Here is a 16,474-nt window from a genome sequence, read left to right on the forward strand (position 1 = left end):
TGTCCAGAATCAAGACAGGTACGTGTTAAAACGGAAGAGCAAGTCGTCATCACGTGCAGCGAGATCGCAATATTCCAAAATGGACATTAGTCATTTCCTGGGTTGCCTTAGTGCTGCCTTGGTGCCTCAGGCAACCACCAGCCATTTTTGTGCTAGTCCAAATGAGGCTTAGCTCCATATTGCCTTCCGGCCGGCGGGGATTTTCTCGAAGTTTTGGCTTCCATTGAATCCACTCTTTACTACAGGTTCCCTCAATTTTTGTATTCTTTTCGCTTCTGATCTTCCAATATGGCTGAAGTTGCCAATCGCAAATGCCGGGGTGTTGACTGCCCTAACGACGCAGGCACCCTACAATGTCCGACATGTCTCAAGAGCGGCACGGACAGTTTTTTCTGTTCGCAGGACTGTTTCAAACGAAGCTGGGTATGTAGGCACTCTGGTGTGACTGTAATATGCGCAATATAGGCACCCTTTAATACGGAGGACCAAGGGCTGACCATCTGCTCCAGAGCGAACATAAGAGCATTCACAAAAAGAGTAATATCCTCACCAATCTTTTCCCTCCGAAGGTAGTTTCTGAACCAGATCCAGCCACCGGGACCTTCAATCCCTACCCATCCTTCCCTTACAGCGGTTCTTTGAGGCCAGTATATCCGCTGTCCGCCAAACGAACGGTTCCCAAGGCGATCCCACACCCGGACTATGCCCGCGATGGTATTCCCCGCTCCGAGCAAAAGCTTATCGGTCGTCATAACATCACCATCTTGAATAAGAAGGAGCAAGAGGGTATGCGCAAGGTTTGCCGATTGGCTCGTGAGGTTTTGGATGCTGCTGCACGTGAATTGAAGCCTGGCATCACAACGGACTACCTCGACGAGGTTGTCCACAAGGCTTGTATCGAGCGTGATGTGCGAGGAGTTACCGTCTAGTGCGCAATACCATACTGACATATCTCTTAGTCCTACCCCTCACCGCTGAACTACATGAACTTCCCCAAGTCCGTATGTACCTCGGTCAACGAGACCATCTGCCACGGTATTCCCGATCAACGGCCCTTGCAGGACGGAGACATTGTCAACATCGATGTCACTCTGTATCACAATGGATTCCACGGCGATATCAACGAGACCTACTATGTTGGAGACAAGGCACTTGCGAACCCCGACGCCGTCCGAGTGGTGGAAACCGCACGTGAATGCTTAGATCAGTCAATTGACCTCGTCAAGCCTGGCATGCTGTTCCGCGACCCTGGCACTGTCATTGAGAAGCTCGCCAAGAGCCGTAACTGCAGTGTCGTTAAAAGCTACTGCGGCCACGGTATCAACCAGCTGTTCCACTGTGCGCCCAACATTCCTCATTACGCTAAGAACAAGGCTGTGGGCACTGCCAAGCCTGGTATGTGCTTCACGATTGAGCCCATGATCAACATTGGTACTCACCGTGACCGCACTTGGCCCGACGACTGGACCAGCACCACCCAAGACGGATCTTTGTCGGCCCAGTTCGAGCATACCCTTCTCGTGACTGAGGATGGTGTCGAGGTGCTGACTGCCCGTCTGGCTGACTCACCTGGTGGGCCAGTTCCTATGCCTTCGACGGCATAAACTTGGGGAATCAGAAGTTGATTGGAAATATTTGCATCTATTTAGATACCTATTTAGCAACTGGATTTACGACCGTTCAACGCCTATCAGCATAGTTCTATAATTGGAGACAACTGGAGTGATGTATCAAACTAGCACAGCATAGGGCCGTAGCCCAAACAAGTGTTTGCCGATGTCGTTGCAGATCGAAGGTCTGGCGGCATAAGCCCGAAGAATGGGGGACATTTGATTGGGTGAACCGGATAAGTCGGGCCCCGGGCGCCCCGGGTTGAGGGGCCTCTTATCTTCACGTGGAGAGTTTGTGGGCTTTAGATGCTTTCGCTTTCCTCTTTTGTTTCTTTCCCTGTAGGCTTTCAATCAAGTCAGTTTGACTTTGAGTGACTATAGATTTTCGACAATGGCTCCAGAGACGTCCCCTACCGAGAATTCCCCATTGCTGGGATCCGCGTCGGCCAACGGCATTGTATCCAACGGCACGATTGCCGATCACCATGTGGAATTAGGGGATCCAGTCCAGACAGAGGAGCGAGGCAAAGAGCCGTTCTATGATGCGCAGAAGCAGCTTAAATACATTGTGCCTGCCGTCTCGCTTGGAGTATGGATACTCTCTCGATGCCCATCAATCCCGTCATCTAAAATCAGAGTTGTAACTGACGGGATGTATAGATCTTTTTGTCAGCGGCAGATCAGACAATTATCATGGCCAGTTATGGTCAGATTGGTAGCGATCTCCAAGCTCTCAACCTTACCAGCTGGATTGCTACTTCTTACTTCCTCACGTTAACCTCTTTCCAGCCTTTATACGGCAAGCTGAGCGATATCTTTGGTCGAAAGCCTTGTCTACTCTTTGCATATGCAATTTTTGGTATTGGATGCTTGGGCTGCGGTCTGGCTCGGAACATCAATGAATTGATTGCTGCTCGTGTATGTTTGCATATGATCTCAAGCCTAAATTGTGCAATGCTGACTTTTTCGAATAGGTCTTCCAAGGCATTGGTGGTGGTGGTATGACCACTGTCGTCAGCATTTTGATGAGTGATCTTGTTCCTCTTCGTGATCGAGGTCTGTGGCAAGGCATCATCAATATCATATATGCCACAGGTGCCGGTACCGGTGCACCCTTGGGTGGAATTCTCTCCGATTACATTGGCTGGCGCTGGTATGAATGATGCAAGACCCACATGTCCTTACGCCATCTGACGTTTTTTTCTAGGGCATTCTTAACGCAATTTCCTCTCTGCATTATTGCATTCATTGCTGTATCGTTCCTACTCGAGCTGCCCGCTCGTGAGAGCGCCCACTGGAAGACCAAGCTACGGCGCATCGATTTCCTTGGCGCCGTAGTCCTGGTTGGCGCCGTTCTTGGTTTCCTAATTGGTCTTGATCGTGGTAGCAATGTTTCATGGAAATTACCCCTGACAATTGCCTCGCTAGGTGTCTCCGCTGTCTTGTTTGTAGTCTTTATCCTAGTGGAGATCTACCTCGCAGCCGAACCTTTTGCGCCTGGTCATATCATCTTCAACCGAACCTTCTTTGCTTGCTACAGCTGCAACTTCTTCAGCTTTGGGGGATGGATTGCCGCCCTGTTTTATATTCCTCTATACTTCCAAGCAGTAGATGGTGTCTCTGCCACGACTGCAGGGCTGCGCTTATTGCCGTCCATTCTATCTGGTGTCTTTGGATCCGTGTTTGCAGGCTTGTTGATGAAATGGAGTGGCAAGTATTACTGGCTGACAGTTGCTGCATATGCTTTCCTGACAACTGGTGTGCTCTGTATTTACCTGTTCTCCGGTGGTGTGATGACTAGCATAGTTCCGATGATCTGCGGAATGGTAATGTCAGCTTTCGGCAATGGCATTGGTGTCACTACAACCTTAATCGGTTTGAGTAGGTTTTGGTCTGGTATTACTCTACAAACCTTCGATGTATGCTGACCACTCCGCTAGTATCGAATGCTCCTCATGAAGATCAGGCGGTCGTCACAGCATGCTCATATCTGTTCCGCTCATTGGGATCCGTGATTGGTCTCTCTCTATCATCAACTGTCGTTCAGCAAGTCTTACGGAATCGATTGCAATCGGGGCTACGGGACAGTAAGAACATCGATCAGATTGTTGAAGGAGTGCGAGAAAGTCTGGATTTCATCAAAACCCTCGACCCAGCAACCGCCAGGATTGTCCGAGACTCATATGGCTGGTCCACCAACAAGGGATTCGCGTTTTTGGTTTGTGTGGTGTTCTTTGCTTTGTTGAGCAGCTATTTCATCCGGGAAAGCAAACTCAACCGCTGATTTACAGATGAAGCTCTAGACTTTAAAAAAAAAAGATGCAGATTTGCATTCGTTGAAAAGCGACGCACTTTAGTAGAAATTGCTATGACAGATGATCTATCTAGCATTGAGGTTGGCTTGAAGACTGTTTATATTCATCGCATACAACGTTTACTTAACATACACCAAAGAAGACACACTGGACATAAATAAAGATTTTGCATCTATTCCAAAACTCAATCATGAAAGGAATATAGATTCCAGGACACGAATCAGCTAAAAGGGGTAAGCATAGTATGCTGCAAGAGTTGGAAGATATCACAGCTTTCTCATCTGGCTTTTGCAAAAATTCTATTGTCTTGCACATCATATAGGTAACTATGATGTGACTAAGGAACTACAACTCAAGTGCAGCTTACGAAGCCAAAAAGAGACAGCGGCCGTTCCAAAGATGCCAGAACTTGGGAAAACAACGTTGATGACTTGGTCTTCTATGATAATCCTTATATCTCTTGACTGGTAAGTACCAATTAATTCAAGTAGTCAAGAATTTCCCACTTCAACCAAAATGGATGTGACTACGACTCGGAGGGTCTACCTCGGTCTATTAGACGGTATCAATATCAAGGGAAGGAACGCTTTGCTCAAATCCTGAGCGTTGAGCGCGAACGTCTTCGCCTCTCGATGGACCTCTGCGAGTTTATCGTCTTTTTTTTATCGATGCCCGCACCTTCCAAACCGATTTTCTCAATCCCGACGCGATGCCAATCCCTGGGATCCGTGGTACCCGTTGTACTTTCAACCCAGAAACCAATTACTTTGATCATCAAAATGGTCACCCCAGAACATCACGACGTGGTTCAGGCTTTTGATAAAGCCATTGATAGTGCTCTTACACAGATGGGGCTTGACAGGGCAACTTTTTCCTACACCGAAGTCAACATCGATGTTAATGGCACGTCGAAACAGCCAGACTGGGGGTTGGGCCCCAGACGAGTCCCTCGTGGCACTAACAGGTGGCCTACGGTGGTTGCGGAAATCGCCATCTCGCAAACTAGAGCAAGGTTGCAGCGTGATATCGAGTTATGGCTCGACCCCAGTAGGGGCAACGCCAACATTGCAATCGCCATCAAGGCAAGCAGAACCTAGCCAAGTATCACTATCGAGAAGTACGAGTGGGACCATGTAAATGGGACCATGTAAATGGTCAAACACAAAGGACTCAGCAAATCGAGATACGGGAAAGCAATGCCAGTGATGAAGTCAGAGTCTCTGGGGATCCACCAACTATTGCCTTTGAATCCCTGTTCCTACGACCACCAGAACCCCCCTAGAGAATTTGATTTGACGGTTGAAAGGGAAGAACTTGAAGAGATTGCAAAATGGGTCTGGGAGGCCCAGTTCGGACAATTCTTAATTTGATTTTCAAGTCAGCTTCATCCGTAGTTAGTCACGTTCCAGACAACGTGATGAAGGCTTGGCCTCATTGTGGTCCCTAACGAATGTTGGGGCCTTGACTAGTTAGCGGCCTGATTTGCTTATAAGATTACGTCATCCATCAACCGGTGGACGTTTCAATCTTGGAAATACCTTTCTCAAATTGACTGTCATTTCCATTCCAATTGAGTATCTAGATTGCCACTCTGCGGGTCTGACTTGATCTGCTTGTCCAGCTGTGATCAGAATGCGCCACACTTTCTGTTCCTGACGTTTTTGCGCCTCCGCTAGCTCAACTTGGGCCAAATCTCCGCCATGTCTGACTCGCGCTCAGGGCCAGTCTCGCTTGCACGATATCGACCTATCCTCTATCTCTTTACTGGTATTGCTGCTGCTTATGCGATTATCTACGTACACAATAATGTTCTTTCGCAGCCATCATCAACTTCACTTCGACGTCGAAATGCTGTGCGCCGCACGAGACCAACCGAAGCTGAAGAACCTGAGATTACTGATACTCCGTCCTATCGAGCCATCACCCACCTTGAACAACTAGAGCGTCAGAACGGGGTATATGGGACATTTCGCATTGAGACGGAGGACGGGCGTCGCGTGGAGAGCGGTCTTCTTCCCTCCCTCCTCGCAACACGCGACCAGCTGATGGAAGAGGTTGGGGTCCCGCCTGCCCATGCAGAGCGCATGCGTGAGATGATGGAAGATACGTTTCTGGAATCCTTCCTTGCCCTCGATTTCCCATCTGCGCACATCCTTCCCGAAAACACCCGAGAACGAACATACTTGACAGAGCAACTTCAACACCGAGGTATCTCCCGAGCTGGTATCGAAAGGGCTCTCATCCGGTTCAACGGAGATGCGAATTACGGGGAGGAGTTGCGTCGGCGACGACAGAATGGTGAACGTGTCACTCTCTCAACCTCTACCTTCCCAGATGTGTCTGCGCCCCCACAAAATCTTGACGGAGGTGAGACGGTGGTGGATGACCAAAGTGTCTTCTCATGGCGTGACGGAAACAATGATCCTTCTAATAGGGAAGGCCAAAACCTGCTCAATCTACTCTACCACATTGCTGAAGATCAGGCGCGGAGAGACGGCTATATCCACCGCGGAGTTACTTGCAACAGCTGCGGTGCCATGCCGATTCAGGGTATCAGATACCGATGTGCCAATTGCATTGACTACGATTTGTGTGAGACGTGCGAGGCAATGCAGGTCCACATCAAGACACATTTGTTTTACAAAGTGCGGATTCCAGCCCCATTCCTAGGAAGCCCTCGTCAATCTCAGCCTGTGTGGTATCCTGGAAAGCCTTCAATGCTCCCACGCAGTCTCCCCCGCCCTCTTGCGAAACGTCTGATGAAAGACTGCAATTTCGAAAACACTGAGCTTGATGCACTTTGGGATCAGTTCCGCTGTTTGGCCAATTATGAGTGGGCGGACGACCCGAACAAGTTGCATATGGCGATCGATCGCAAAACCTTCGACCGATGCTTTGTGCCTAATACTTCTATCCGGCCACCGCCTCCGAGTCTCATTTACGACCGAATGTTCGCATTTTATGACACCAATGGCGACAATCTTATCGGATTTGAAGAATTTCTTCAAGGCTTGGCCAGTCTCAACAATAATAGCAATGATGAACGGCTGCGACGTGTATTCCGGGGCTACGACATTGATGGGGATGGCTTCGTCGAACGCAAGGACTTCCTTCGAGTTTTCAGGGCATACTATGCGCTGAGCCGGGAGCTTACAAGGGACATGGTTGCTGGCATGGAAGATGACTTCTTAGAGGGTGGAGCCCGTGACGTGGTTCTCGGTAGCCAGCCTATCAGCTCTGCATTCCCTGGCAGCATCCCTTCAGGTGAACGTTCTCGTACAGGCGAAGGCAAGCGCATGAATCCTGAGGGAGACATGGAAATCGTCGACAATGAAGGAATCTTGCGACAGGACGGAGACGATACTGGTGATCGACATTTGGTCGTGGGTGATGCTGCCGTCAGATCACAGTTCAGTCGGATGAGACCATTATTTCCATCCACACTACGATTAGCACCCACCGAGACTGCTCCTCGCCCGTCGGATGCCATAGAGGGTCGCCCAAATGACAATGATGAAGAAGGCGAAGATGGTGCTAGCGAGACTAGTGGGTCAGACCAATCTAGTTCGTCCGTGGCCAGTGGCACTTGGCCAGCTGAACACATCCTCGAAGAAGATATCATCGAAGCACTTGGGTCCTATATTCCCGCTCGAGAAATCACGGATCCAATTGATCGGGCTCGTGTCGCGGATGCTGTTGGTCACAGAATGCGCGAAGATGACCAGAGACGTGTGTTTGACGCTCGTCAACGTGGAATCGACGAGCGTTGGAGGCGTCGGGCTTTCTATACAGACGAAGAAGATGGCGCCACTGTCCCTGAGGGATATGAACGGGATCCAGCTATCGATGACTCCAGCGATGAAGACCCAGATGAATCCGAATCGCGCCCACCCTCTTTCCGTTCGCGGTCCTCGTCCAAGGTGCGATTTCAGGATGATCTCAATGACGCAGAGTACGACATTCGATCTAACCAATCAACCTCGTCGCGGAGTTTCCCTGTTGGCGAGCGATGGGGTGGCTTTGAAATCCCAGAGATTGAGAAAGACGTCGGGAAAGAAATCTTGTATCAAGTCACACAACAGGGATTTAACGAGCTTCTAGATATTCTGTTCAAGCCAAAAGAGGACCTCTTGATGGAGGTCCATCGTACGCGAGCTGAACGCAAGGTCTGGGCTCGGGAGATTGAACTCGCAGGAAAAGAGGACCCCTCAAAACGCACTGCAACTGAGATCATTCCAGCTGAGGAGGAACTCGAGGAGACTATCAATGACCGACCACTTGATGATCTATTACAGCGCGCTGGTTACGGAATTCAGAGCCCAGTCCTGGCGTCTGTCAGTACCGGACCAGCATTAGCTCCGTCGTTGCTGGGCCCCACCGCCTCAGATGGTGATGGCGATGAAGATGAATACGAGGATGATGACGACGTGCGACCAACTCATCTCGCCAATCCCGGAGAAGAAACTGGATTTGGGAGAGCGCGGCCCTTTGACGAATCCGACACATCGTCTGCCACTTCGTCTGATTACGACCATGAGGTCGCTACCTCTCAAGCACATGGTGCGGAGCCATCCAGTCCGATTGTTGAAAATGAAACCCTTTACTACGACATAACCCTTCCACAGCATCGTCCTGACGATCCATCCATGGTGGCCCCAGAAGTGATCGATGACATAGACTTCGACCCCGAAGAATCACCCACTACAAGCACAACCCCTGATCTCCCTCCTCAGTTCCGACTCCAGCCCGGAACCACCTCCCTCCCCGCCCCATTTTCTCCCCACTCCTCTCCAGAAGCCGAAGCCACAGCCCCCAAGCTTCCTCCCTCTCCTATGCAACCACTTCCACCCCCTCACCGCGTTTATGACCAGCCTCATGAAGCTCCTGCCCCACGCCGACCTTCACCCCGGACTCTAGCCCGGTGGGTCTATTTGGACCAGGTCGAACGTGAGAACAAGGAGCGTGGCAACGGTGCGAGACTCAACTTTGAAGAATTCTCACGTCGTATGGCTGCTGATCGGGGGCGCCGACTGGCATTTGTGGCCAGTTGGATTGAGATGGCTAGCTTTTGATTCCGGAAATGCTGCTAGGTTAAATTAGGTGTACAATATTGTGATTTTAGCGATGCTAGGGGGTTGATCTAGATTTTTTAGCACAATGACAACGTGATTAACTGCATTAACTACAAAAAAAAAATCCTTAAGCGTCTGATTTTCTGATTCCAACGGACTAGGAAATTAGAGCTCGGCTTTCCTCCGTAGGCTAAACATCTTTCCTAACCCTGTATATAAAACCCACAAACTAGTCCTATTAATGTGAGTTTACAGCACCTCCTTTCTCCGAGATACTATGATCACCGAAAATCCCTCGTGTACAAGACTTTCGTGGCCCGACCCTAGAGGCACGCCACTCGTATTACGTGCTTTTGGAGACCAATGGCTCACTTTGCACCATTGTGATCACTGGGATCTTGGTGATTGCCTTCCAAGATTCCCCTTATCGATGTTGATTATAACTCGGGGTTCTTCGACTGTCTCCAGCATACAGGCTAACACCAGATCTCCCCTCAGCTGCCGTGAGCTTCTCGGGCGAAAGATAAAACCAAGGAGTCGCGATCATTATGGGTCCTGACGTGATATGTTACTTCGTTCAAGTTGATGCGACCGGGGCACCCATCGCCATGTAGTACTACTAGCAGCTCTCTCTGGTGCTATGATCCATGTAGCAACCTGCCATCCCCAGGTATGGCTTTCGAACTTCTGGCCCGGCTCTACCGGTCATGTCTATTCCAGATTATCATTGTCGGATTGGTCGCCTTCTGTGAACCTGGTATCTGGACCGCTCTCAATAATCTTGGAGCTGGGGGCAATGCTAAGGTAAGTCATCTGAGTGTTGGAGACGTGCGCAACTACCACTAATGTCCTGTGCAGCCGTACCTGAACAATGCGGCCAATGCCTTGACGTATGGACTCATGTCGGTGGGCTGTTTCCTTGCCGGTGGCATCACGAATAAGATCACTGCCAAATGGACCTTGTGCATCGGTGCCGCATTTTACACTCCCTACGCGGCTGGTCTGTACTGCAACAATCGGTATGGCAACGAGTGGTTCCTCTTGCTTGGAGCTGCTCTTTGTGGAATTGGAGCGTCTCTTCTATGGGCTAGTGAGGCTGCTATTGCAGTTGGATATCCGGAAGAGGAGAAAAGAGGTCGGTAAGTTGAAGCAACCAACCCATCGACTTGTTGTTATTGAGTTGACCTTTACGTTTAGCTATGTTGCAATCTGGATGAGTATCCGGCAGATGGGACCGCTTGTTGGCGGTGCGATATCTCTCGCTCTCAATGTCAACGCTGCGCATGTTGGCAAGGTCACCTACACAACGTACCTAGGGCTTGTTGCCATTTCGTCCCTCGGAGCTCCATTTGCGTTGCTGTTGTCACAGCCGCAGGATGTTATCAGAAGCAATGGCACCAAGATCCCTTATATGAAAATAACAAGTCTCTCTGTCGAGGCTCGTGCGATCTGGAAGCAACTTCGCAATAAGTATATGCTGCTCCTCATCCCGGTCTTCCTCGCGGGTCAGTTTGGTGCAACTTACCAGGGAAACTACTTGACCAGTATGACATCTCCATTCTTTGTCGATTATGAAAAAAAAAAAAAAAGGAAAAGAGACGAAAGGAAAAGAACGGCAAATGTCGCTAACGGGGAGACTTAGGTTATTTCACCGTCCGCTCCAGAGCCCTTGCATCTTTCCTGACAGCCGTGGTCGGCGCCGCCGCCAACATAACGACGGGCCTGTTCCTAGATCTGAAGTTTTTGTCTCGAAGAGCCCGATCTCAAATTGTGTACATCGTCGTCGTTCTCTTTGTCACAGGGTCTTGGACCTGGAATGCCACCGTCGAGACGAAACTCTCCCGCATGGCTGAACCACCCGCCTTCGACTTGGGTGATGGTCCCTTCTTCAACTCGGCTTTCACCGTCTATATTTTCTTCCGATTTTTCTATGAGGGGCTGCAGACATACATATATTGGTTGATGGCCGAGATCAAGGGGGCGCAGGGAGATGGCGATATCGCCAGAACAACCGGCATTTTGAGATCGTGGGAGTCTATTGGCAGCACGATTGCCTATGCAGTCGGTGCAACACACTGGGCTAACTTGAATCAGATGGCGCTGGGCTTTGCATTATGGGGTGCTACGATCCCATTCACATTTCTCGCGGTATTTGGCAACTGGAACGTAGCTGAGACGCCCGGGGTGGAACAGGAACAATTAGACAGTAGTAGCTTGGAGGCACGGAGAGTGGTGGTCATCAACTCAGATGGGAAGGGCTAGATCTTAGATATAGTCTGTTGTCATCATGTGGGAGGATTGGTAAAGATATGATCCAGGTAGTTCTTCCTTCAAATACGACCAACCCCGTGGGCATGTCGAGAATATATAGATGGAGCTGAATTGGCCCTGCTAAAAACGTAGTGGTCGTTGCCGCAAACTCCTCACATGGATCCACTTCTCGGTTACTAATACTAGACCAAACCACCCACTCACTTCAACTTTCGCGGTGAATATCAATTCGTAGTCGAGATAGTCGAGATAGGGCGTATAGATGTTGTGATTGTGAAGTTCTTCATTAATAGAGCCTAAAGTGGCAACACCTTTCCATCAATTAGCCCAAGTGGCTGAGCAGTTTCCTGGTCTAGCGGTTATGATTTTCCGTTAACAAATGCGACTAGCATTCTGTTCCGGAAAGGTTCTGGGTTCGATTCCCAGGGAAACTATTTTTTTGGATCCTTTTGACTGTTTCTTATAGCCCCACTGTTTTTTTTTTGGCTCTCTCTAAAACAGCTCAAGTCAATTGATGTGACTCGTTCGTAGTAGGCCAGTAGAACCATGCCACTATACTTGGGGACATCCGAGGAACAATGCAACCCAAGCCTGGAAAGTATGGAACATCAGCAGAGGAAAAAAAAAAAAACAGACGTGGACCATCCAAGTCAAATTACAGACATGGCAATAAATCAAAGGCATAATCTCATACTGCATACAACACGAAAACCGGGACAATAACCCAGAAACAACCCGAAATCATGACATGGTCGTATGGAAGGGGAAAAAAGTATGAAGCACTGTAAACATATCAATACAACCAACCCAAACGCCAGAAGAAAAAATGGAAATCAAACCGAGAAAACAACAAAACCACCACCCAAGTCCTGACTTCTCTCGTACCGCTAGCCGACACACATCCCAGGAGGGGGGGGGGGGGGATGCACATATGGTGGCATGCGGCGAGAGCTGGACGGTTATTTTCCTGCCAGCCCGAGGGATTTGGTGTCCAATCCCTTCATCTAGGCTGGGTAGCGGCCTAGGCTTTTGTTCTGTTTGGAAAAAACCAAGGCACCAAGGATAACTTTCCTCCAAAGTAGTTCAAAAATGACAAAAGGGTATTCCGAAGGGACATGAAAACAGAAGAAGAGAAAACCAGGAAAGACAGTACAATCTAAAAGAGCCCCCAGGGACGACAACAGAAACAGCACAGTGACATTCAAGCGGGGAGTTTAAAAGACGGCTACTCGGCATCCAGTGAATTCAAGGATCTGCAAATCTTACACGACGGCCGCGTCGCTCCAGAATCAATTTCTCGGTATCAGCATAAAGACGATCGAGAAACTGCATGGCGCTAGCATCCCTCAGGATCTTTGCAACCTGCGTCCCCGCAGAAATGAGCTGCAACACATTGCGGTCATCCTTGACTGGCCGAGACTGGTGCTTGGCCGCATGGCGCATCTCCAAAGAGTTTTCCAGGACAGTGATAAGCTGTTTAATTTGGCGGTTGTACAAGAGATGAGCCGGGATGCGGCGTGTAGTAGCCAGACGTTTCAAGAGGTATACCCATTCAGTCCACTCGCGGTCCGAGGGGACCTTGACGGGTCTCTTGTCCTGCTCGATAGGAACACGGAACTGGTACTTTGCGATGAAGTCATAGGCACACTGGGACAGACGGTCGTTGACCTTGTGGAGGATACTGTCTTGCTCGCCGGCATTGAGGTTAGTAGGGAGCTGGGGAAGCTCTTTTTCCTGGGCCGCGACAGCCTGGGGAGAAGGGGGCTCCAGGAGTTGATGCGGGCCATCAAATTCATCCCGGTTGGATGTCCGTCTCTGGGAATGATAGTGTGGGCTTCCTCTGGTTCTTTCGGTAGCTCGCTGGCTGTTTCTTTCCATGAAATATTCTGGGTTCTCCGGGGGAGTCATAGTTCCAAGGTCCCGCCTTAAAGATTCTCGAGGCATGTGGCTTAGATTGCTCCATTCATGAGTCCTGGTTTGTGGGTGGGCCTGTCCGGCTGGAGGATATGATAGATGTCCCGTGGGTGGAGGCATTACGTGTCTGGGGCCATCCCGAGAAACTGCACCTCCGTGGTAATGGGTCTGATGGTTAGAATCCATGGGACCGAAAGGTAATTGGCGATCGTCTCTGTAGCCATATACGTGGGGAGTAGATGGTGACCTTTGACCACTTAGCAAAAGGAACGAAACCGATTTCTGTCGATGATGGCTTGGGAGAAATTTGCAATGAAGTGAACAATGACCAAGTAATACCTTTGATGATAGACCACTGGAGGGGTTGTTGGGGTTCCATACATAGAGTGCTGAGCCATGGTGCTGCGACAAAGCATGAGTTTCGGATTCCAAGAGTTTGGGCACGCACTTATAGGAATGGCGATGCTGATTCTGCTAACCTATGGCGAGACCGATGATCAATTCTAGAGTTGATAGCGCTTGCACAAGAACCGAGACTTGCTGGCAAAGAGAACGGATAGACCGATCCACCCGCCAATGGATGAGGAAGGACAGGAAGCATGAAGAGAATATGGCCGGATGATTATCACAGCCTAATATCACAACCGAAAACCAGATCTAGAAGAGCCGGGAGGAAAAGCACATTTATATTGGGTGCGTTGTTGAGAGAATGAATTCACGAACACCGAGAAAAGGGTAGGTATTATAGTCGTCTTTGGAAAGCCACTCTCTCCGGGCCGAAAAAAAATTGGCGAGTATGCCTGACAAAGGGGATCAGAACCAACCCATATTTATGCAATAGCCTGGTAACTGGATTCAGAGCCGCGCTAGAGGAACGCCAGTGGCGTTTGTGGGTACAAAATTTATGGGGATGAGGCCTGTGTTGCCTGGGCATTGTTAACTCAAAGAAAGCCAATTGCGTAACAGAATATGAACCGTCCGTGCCGTTTGATTCGAAGATCTCGATCAAGAACAAGACCGGTGTGCAAAGCTCGTTGGCAGCCGAGGCGCCGTGAGACGCTTCTGTGGGTGCATGGCATGAATCCGCATGGCAAACATTATATCTAAAGCCCCAATCTTCACGAATTAAAGGAAAAGCACCATAATCCTTGGTGTGTCGTCCCACCCTCATCTTGAGTCGATAATTGCATTGGGGCAAAGTCTCGGGCAGCAAAGCTTGTTGGGTAGAAAACGCAAGGACCAGGATTCTGATTTCGGACATTGTTGACCTATGGAGACCCAAATGTGCAGATAGAAGATGTGATCTGCACCATCAAAGGTCCTGGAAGAAATGTAAAGATGAGCTGAGGGAGGCGTAACATACAACTGCCGAGACGCGCGCAGTTAATTTGTGTTGGGCACTCGAGCTTTTTTTGGGGCCCAATGTAATAAGCCGCATGGGCCATGTCTCTCTTCTGGAGATCCGGATGAAACGACGAGTGAATCCGATATCAAACTTTTCAAATGTGGAGAGCTCAGCTGTTTCGATGATATACGATCTATCCTTGCAGCCCAACAAGAAGCCCAATGTCTATGCTTCTTCGATCGAGATTGCCTAGAGATATTGTTATCAAGAACACTCTGAGCGGTCATAGGAGATATGATGAAGTCATTCAAGCTAAGGAGCAATTCAAGCCCCAAAAAACAATAACCCCTCAGACCATTTTCATGGTCTCATCATTTGCCAGGCAGTCGGAAATTCTACGTGATTTTCCATCAACGTGACATGCTACTGCTTTTCCCGGCTTCCAGCATCGAGGATGGGTAATTTGATTCCAAGACGAGAAGCATAATCCTGGATTGCTTTGGTGAGCAGAATGGAAAAAAAAATTTGGCTTGTGATTTCTGCTTACCTCGCAACTCAAACGGATGGCTTCTTCGATGCCTATGCGCGCCTTGTACCCCAGAATCTCCCGAGCCTTTTCGCCACTAGCATATCGAATGGCACATGCATCTTGTACACTTCCACGGCTCAAAGTTGTTGTGGTTCCCATCAGCCAGGTGACAATCTCACATGCCAGCCCGGCGAAGTAAGCCAGACTCCTTGGGATTTGCATTTCAAAAGGCGGTATATGCCCAAAATGAGCCCAGATTGCCAGGCAAAAATCACGGAAGACAATAGGTTCGTTGTTCTGAATGAAAAAAGCCTCGCCTGCAGCGGTGCGAGATGATAGCAAATTCTCTATAGCCAGGATGTGAGCATCGGCGGCATTGTCGACGTGAGTGATATCCCACAAATTGGAGCCATTTCCAATCAAAAAGGGGGTTTCAAATTTGGCAATGCATGCGTGAATAGACGGTAATAGCTGGTAGTCTCCTGGTCCGCAGAGCACCGATGGCCGGAGGGCACATGTCACCATTTTGCTGCTTGAGGCTTTGAGAACGAGTGCTTCTGCCGCAGCCTAGGTACCACATCAAAGCGCGTTAGCAACTTATTGGCTGTCAATGCCGAGAATAATGTTGATATGGGTCGGTAGTTCTAACCTTGGACTCTCCATAAATGGTTGACTTGAATGCCAAGGGCCATTCTTCATTGATGTTCGGATGGGCGGTACGTGTATCATCGATCACCACACAGCAACTGCTCGTGTAAATGAAGACTTCAACCCCACTATGCTTGGAGACATCAAGCAAATTTCGTGTGCCTTCAAAGTTGATCTTCCATACCTCCTTTTCAAGTCGGCGACCGAACCGTTCAGCCAGATCTGGGACGATTCCAGCAGTGTGGACAACGATATTTGGCTTCACGGCCTCAAATGCTTTGGTCAAAGTTTCAGTTGAGTTAATATTCACTTGCATATATGTAATTCTCTCTGGAAGGGCGTGCTCGGGTCGTGGGGGACTTTGGTCGATGACGGCGATGACAAAGTTTGGATGTTTTTCTGCAAGAGCCCGCATTATGGCCGAGCCTACAAAGCCAGTGCCACCAGATATGAGGACTTTCTTTGCCGTGTCGGTCATGGTGGAAGTTGATTGAGGGTAAACAACACGGGGGAGGGTTTGATGTGGAGGAAGGTTGGATCGGGTCGACAAAACTGTGCGACATCACAACACTTACGACAGAAAACAATACTGCACCACCTCGAAACATCTCAGATAATATTGGAAATGACACCGAAGCGATGCTACTAAAATGACCTGTGAATCATATCAATTCATTCGGATTTGAAGTTGGTTCTTGTTCTTGATGCTTAAACCACCGTCACTCTTTAAACTCGTTCTCATTGTCCTCATATTATTCTTCATCTCCTTC

At 49.2% G+C, this 16,474-nt stretch overlaps 7 protein-coding genes and 1 non-coding gene across 8 annotated transcripts; 6 read left to right on the forward strand and 2 right to left on the reverse strand.

Moving 5' to 3' along the window:
* Window positions 1-288: 288 nt before the first annotated feature.
* On the forward strand, window positions 289-1,604 carry Pdw03_4362 (Methionine aminopeptidase; the record flags this gene model as incomplete). Its single annotated transcript, XM_014675748.1, has 4 exons — window positions 289-423; window positions 510-537; window positions 592-908; window positions 960-1,604. 4 exons carry the CDS (start codon window positions 289-291, stop codon window positions 1,602-1,604), a joined length of 1,125 nt encoding a protein of 374 aa, XP_014531234.1.
* A 397-nt stretch (window positions 1,605-2,001) lies between these two features.
* Window positions 2,002-3,894, forward strand: Pdw03_4363 (MFS multidrug transporter, putative; the record flags this gene model as incomplete). Its single annotated transcript, XM_014675747.1, has 5 exons — window positions 2,002-2,199; window positions 2,271-2,528; window positions 2,585-2,763; window positions 2,818-3,491; window positions 3,551-3,894. 5 exons carry the CDS (start codon window positions 2,002-2,004, stop codon window positions 3,892-3,894), a joined length of 1,653 nt encoding a protein of 550 aa, XP_014531233.1.
* Window positions 3,895-4,704: 810 nt separating this feature from the next.
* On the forward strand, window positions 4,705-5,022 carry Pdw03_4364 (Dehydrogenase, E1 component; the record flags this gene model as incomplete). Its single annotated transcript, XM_014675746.2, has 1 exon — window positions 4,705-5,022. One exon carries the CDS (start codon window positions 4,705-4,707, stop codon window positions 5,020-5,022), a length of 318 nt encoding a protein of 105 aa, XP_014531232.2.
* Window positions 5,023-5,625: 603 nt separating this feature from the next.
* Window positions 5,626-8,997, forward strand: Pdw03_4365 (Recoverin; the record flags this gene model as incomplete). Its single annotated transcript, XM_014675744.1, has 1 exon — window positions 5,626-8,997. One exon carries the CDS (start codon window positions 5,626-5,628, stop codon window positions 8,995-8,997), a length of 3,372 nt encoding a protein of 1,123 aa, XP_014531230.1.
* A 672-nt stretch (window positions 8,998-9,669) lies between these two features.
* Pdw03_4366 (Major facilitator superfamily domain, general substrate transporter) lies at window positions 9,670-11,259 on the forward strand (the record flags this gene model as incomplete). Its single annotated transcript, XM_066100727.1, has 4 exons — window positions 9,670-9,801; window positions 9,856-10,136; window positions 10,195-10,541; window positions 10,640-11,259. The coding sequence occupies 4 exons, from the start codon at window positions 9,670-9,672 to the stop codon at window positions 11,257-11,259; spliced, it is 1,380 nt and encodes a 459-aa protein (XP_065956127.1).
* A 350-nt stretch (window positions 11,260-11,609) lies between these two features.
* On the forward strand, window positions 11,610-11,702 carry Pdw03_tRNA12. The gene has a single exon. It is a non-coding gene; the product is annotated as a tRNA-Val (tRNA).
* An 811-nt stretch (window positions 11,703-12,513) lies between these two features.
* On the reverse strand, window positions 12,514-13,783 carry Pdw03_4367 (3-beta hydroxysteroid dehydrogenase/isomerase; the record flags this gene model as incomplete). Its single annotated transcript, XM_014675742.2, has 3 exons — window positions 12,514-13,429; window positions 13,522-13,584; window positions 13,662-13,783. The coding sequence occupies 3 exons, from the start codon at window positions 13,781-13,783 to the stop codon at window positions 12,514-12,516; spliced, it is 1,101 nt and encodes a 366-aa protein (XP_014531228.2).
* A 1,167-nt stretch (window positions 13,784-14,950) lies between these two features.
* On the reverse strand, window positions 14,951-16,182 carry Pdw03_4368 (C-3 sterol dehydrogenase, putative; the record flags this gene model as incomplete). The annotated part of the gene is made up of 3 exons (XM_066100728.1): window positions 14,951-15,016; window positions 15,075-15,623; window positions 15,706-16,182. The coding sequence occupies 3 exons, from the start codon at window positions 16,180-16,182 to the stop codon at window positions 14,951-14,953; spliced, it is 1,092 nt and encodes a 363-aa protein (XP_065956128.1).
* Between the last annotated feature and the right edge of the window lie 292 nt (window positions 16,183-16,474).

The sequence above is a fragment of the Penicillium digitatum genome, chromosome 1 (assembly GCF_016767815.1).
Source record: "Penicillium digitatum chromosome 1, complete sequence".
NCBI classification, from domain to species: domain Eukaryota; kingdom Fungi; phylum Ascomycota; class Eurotiomycetes; order Eurotiales; family Aspergillaceae; genus Penicillium; species Penicillium digitatum.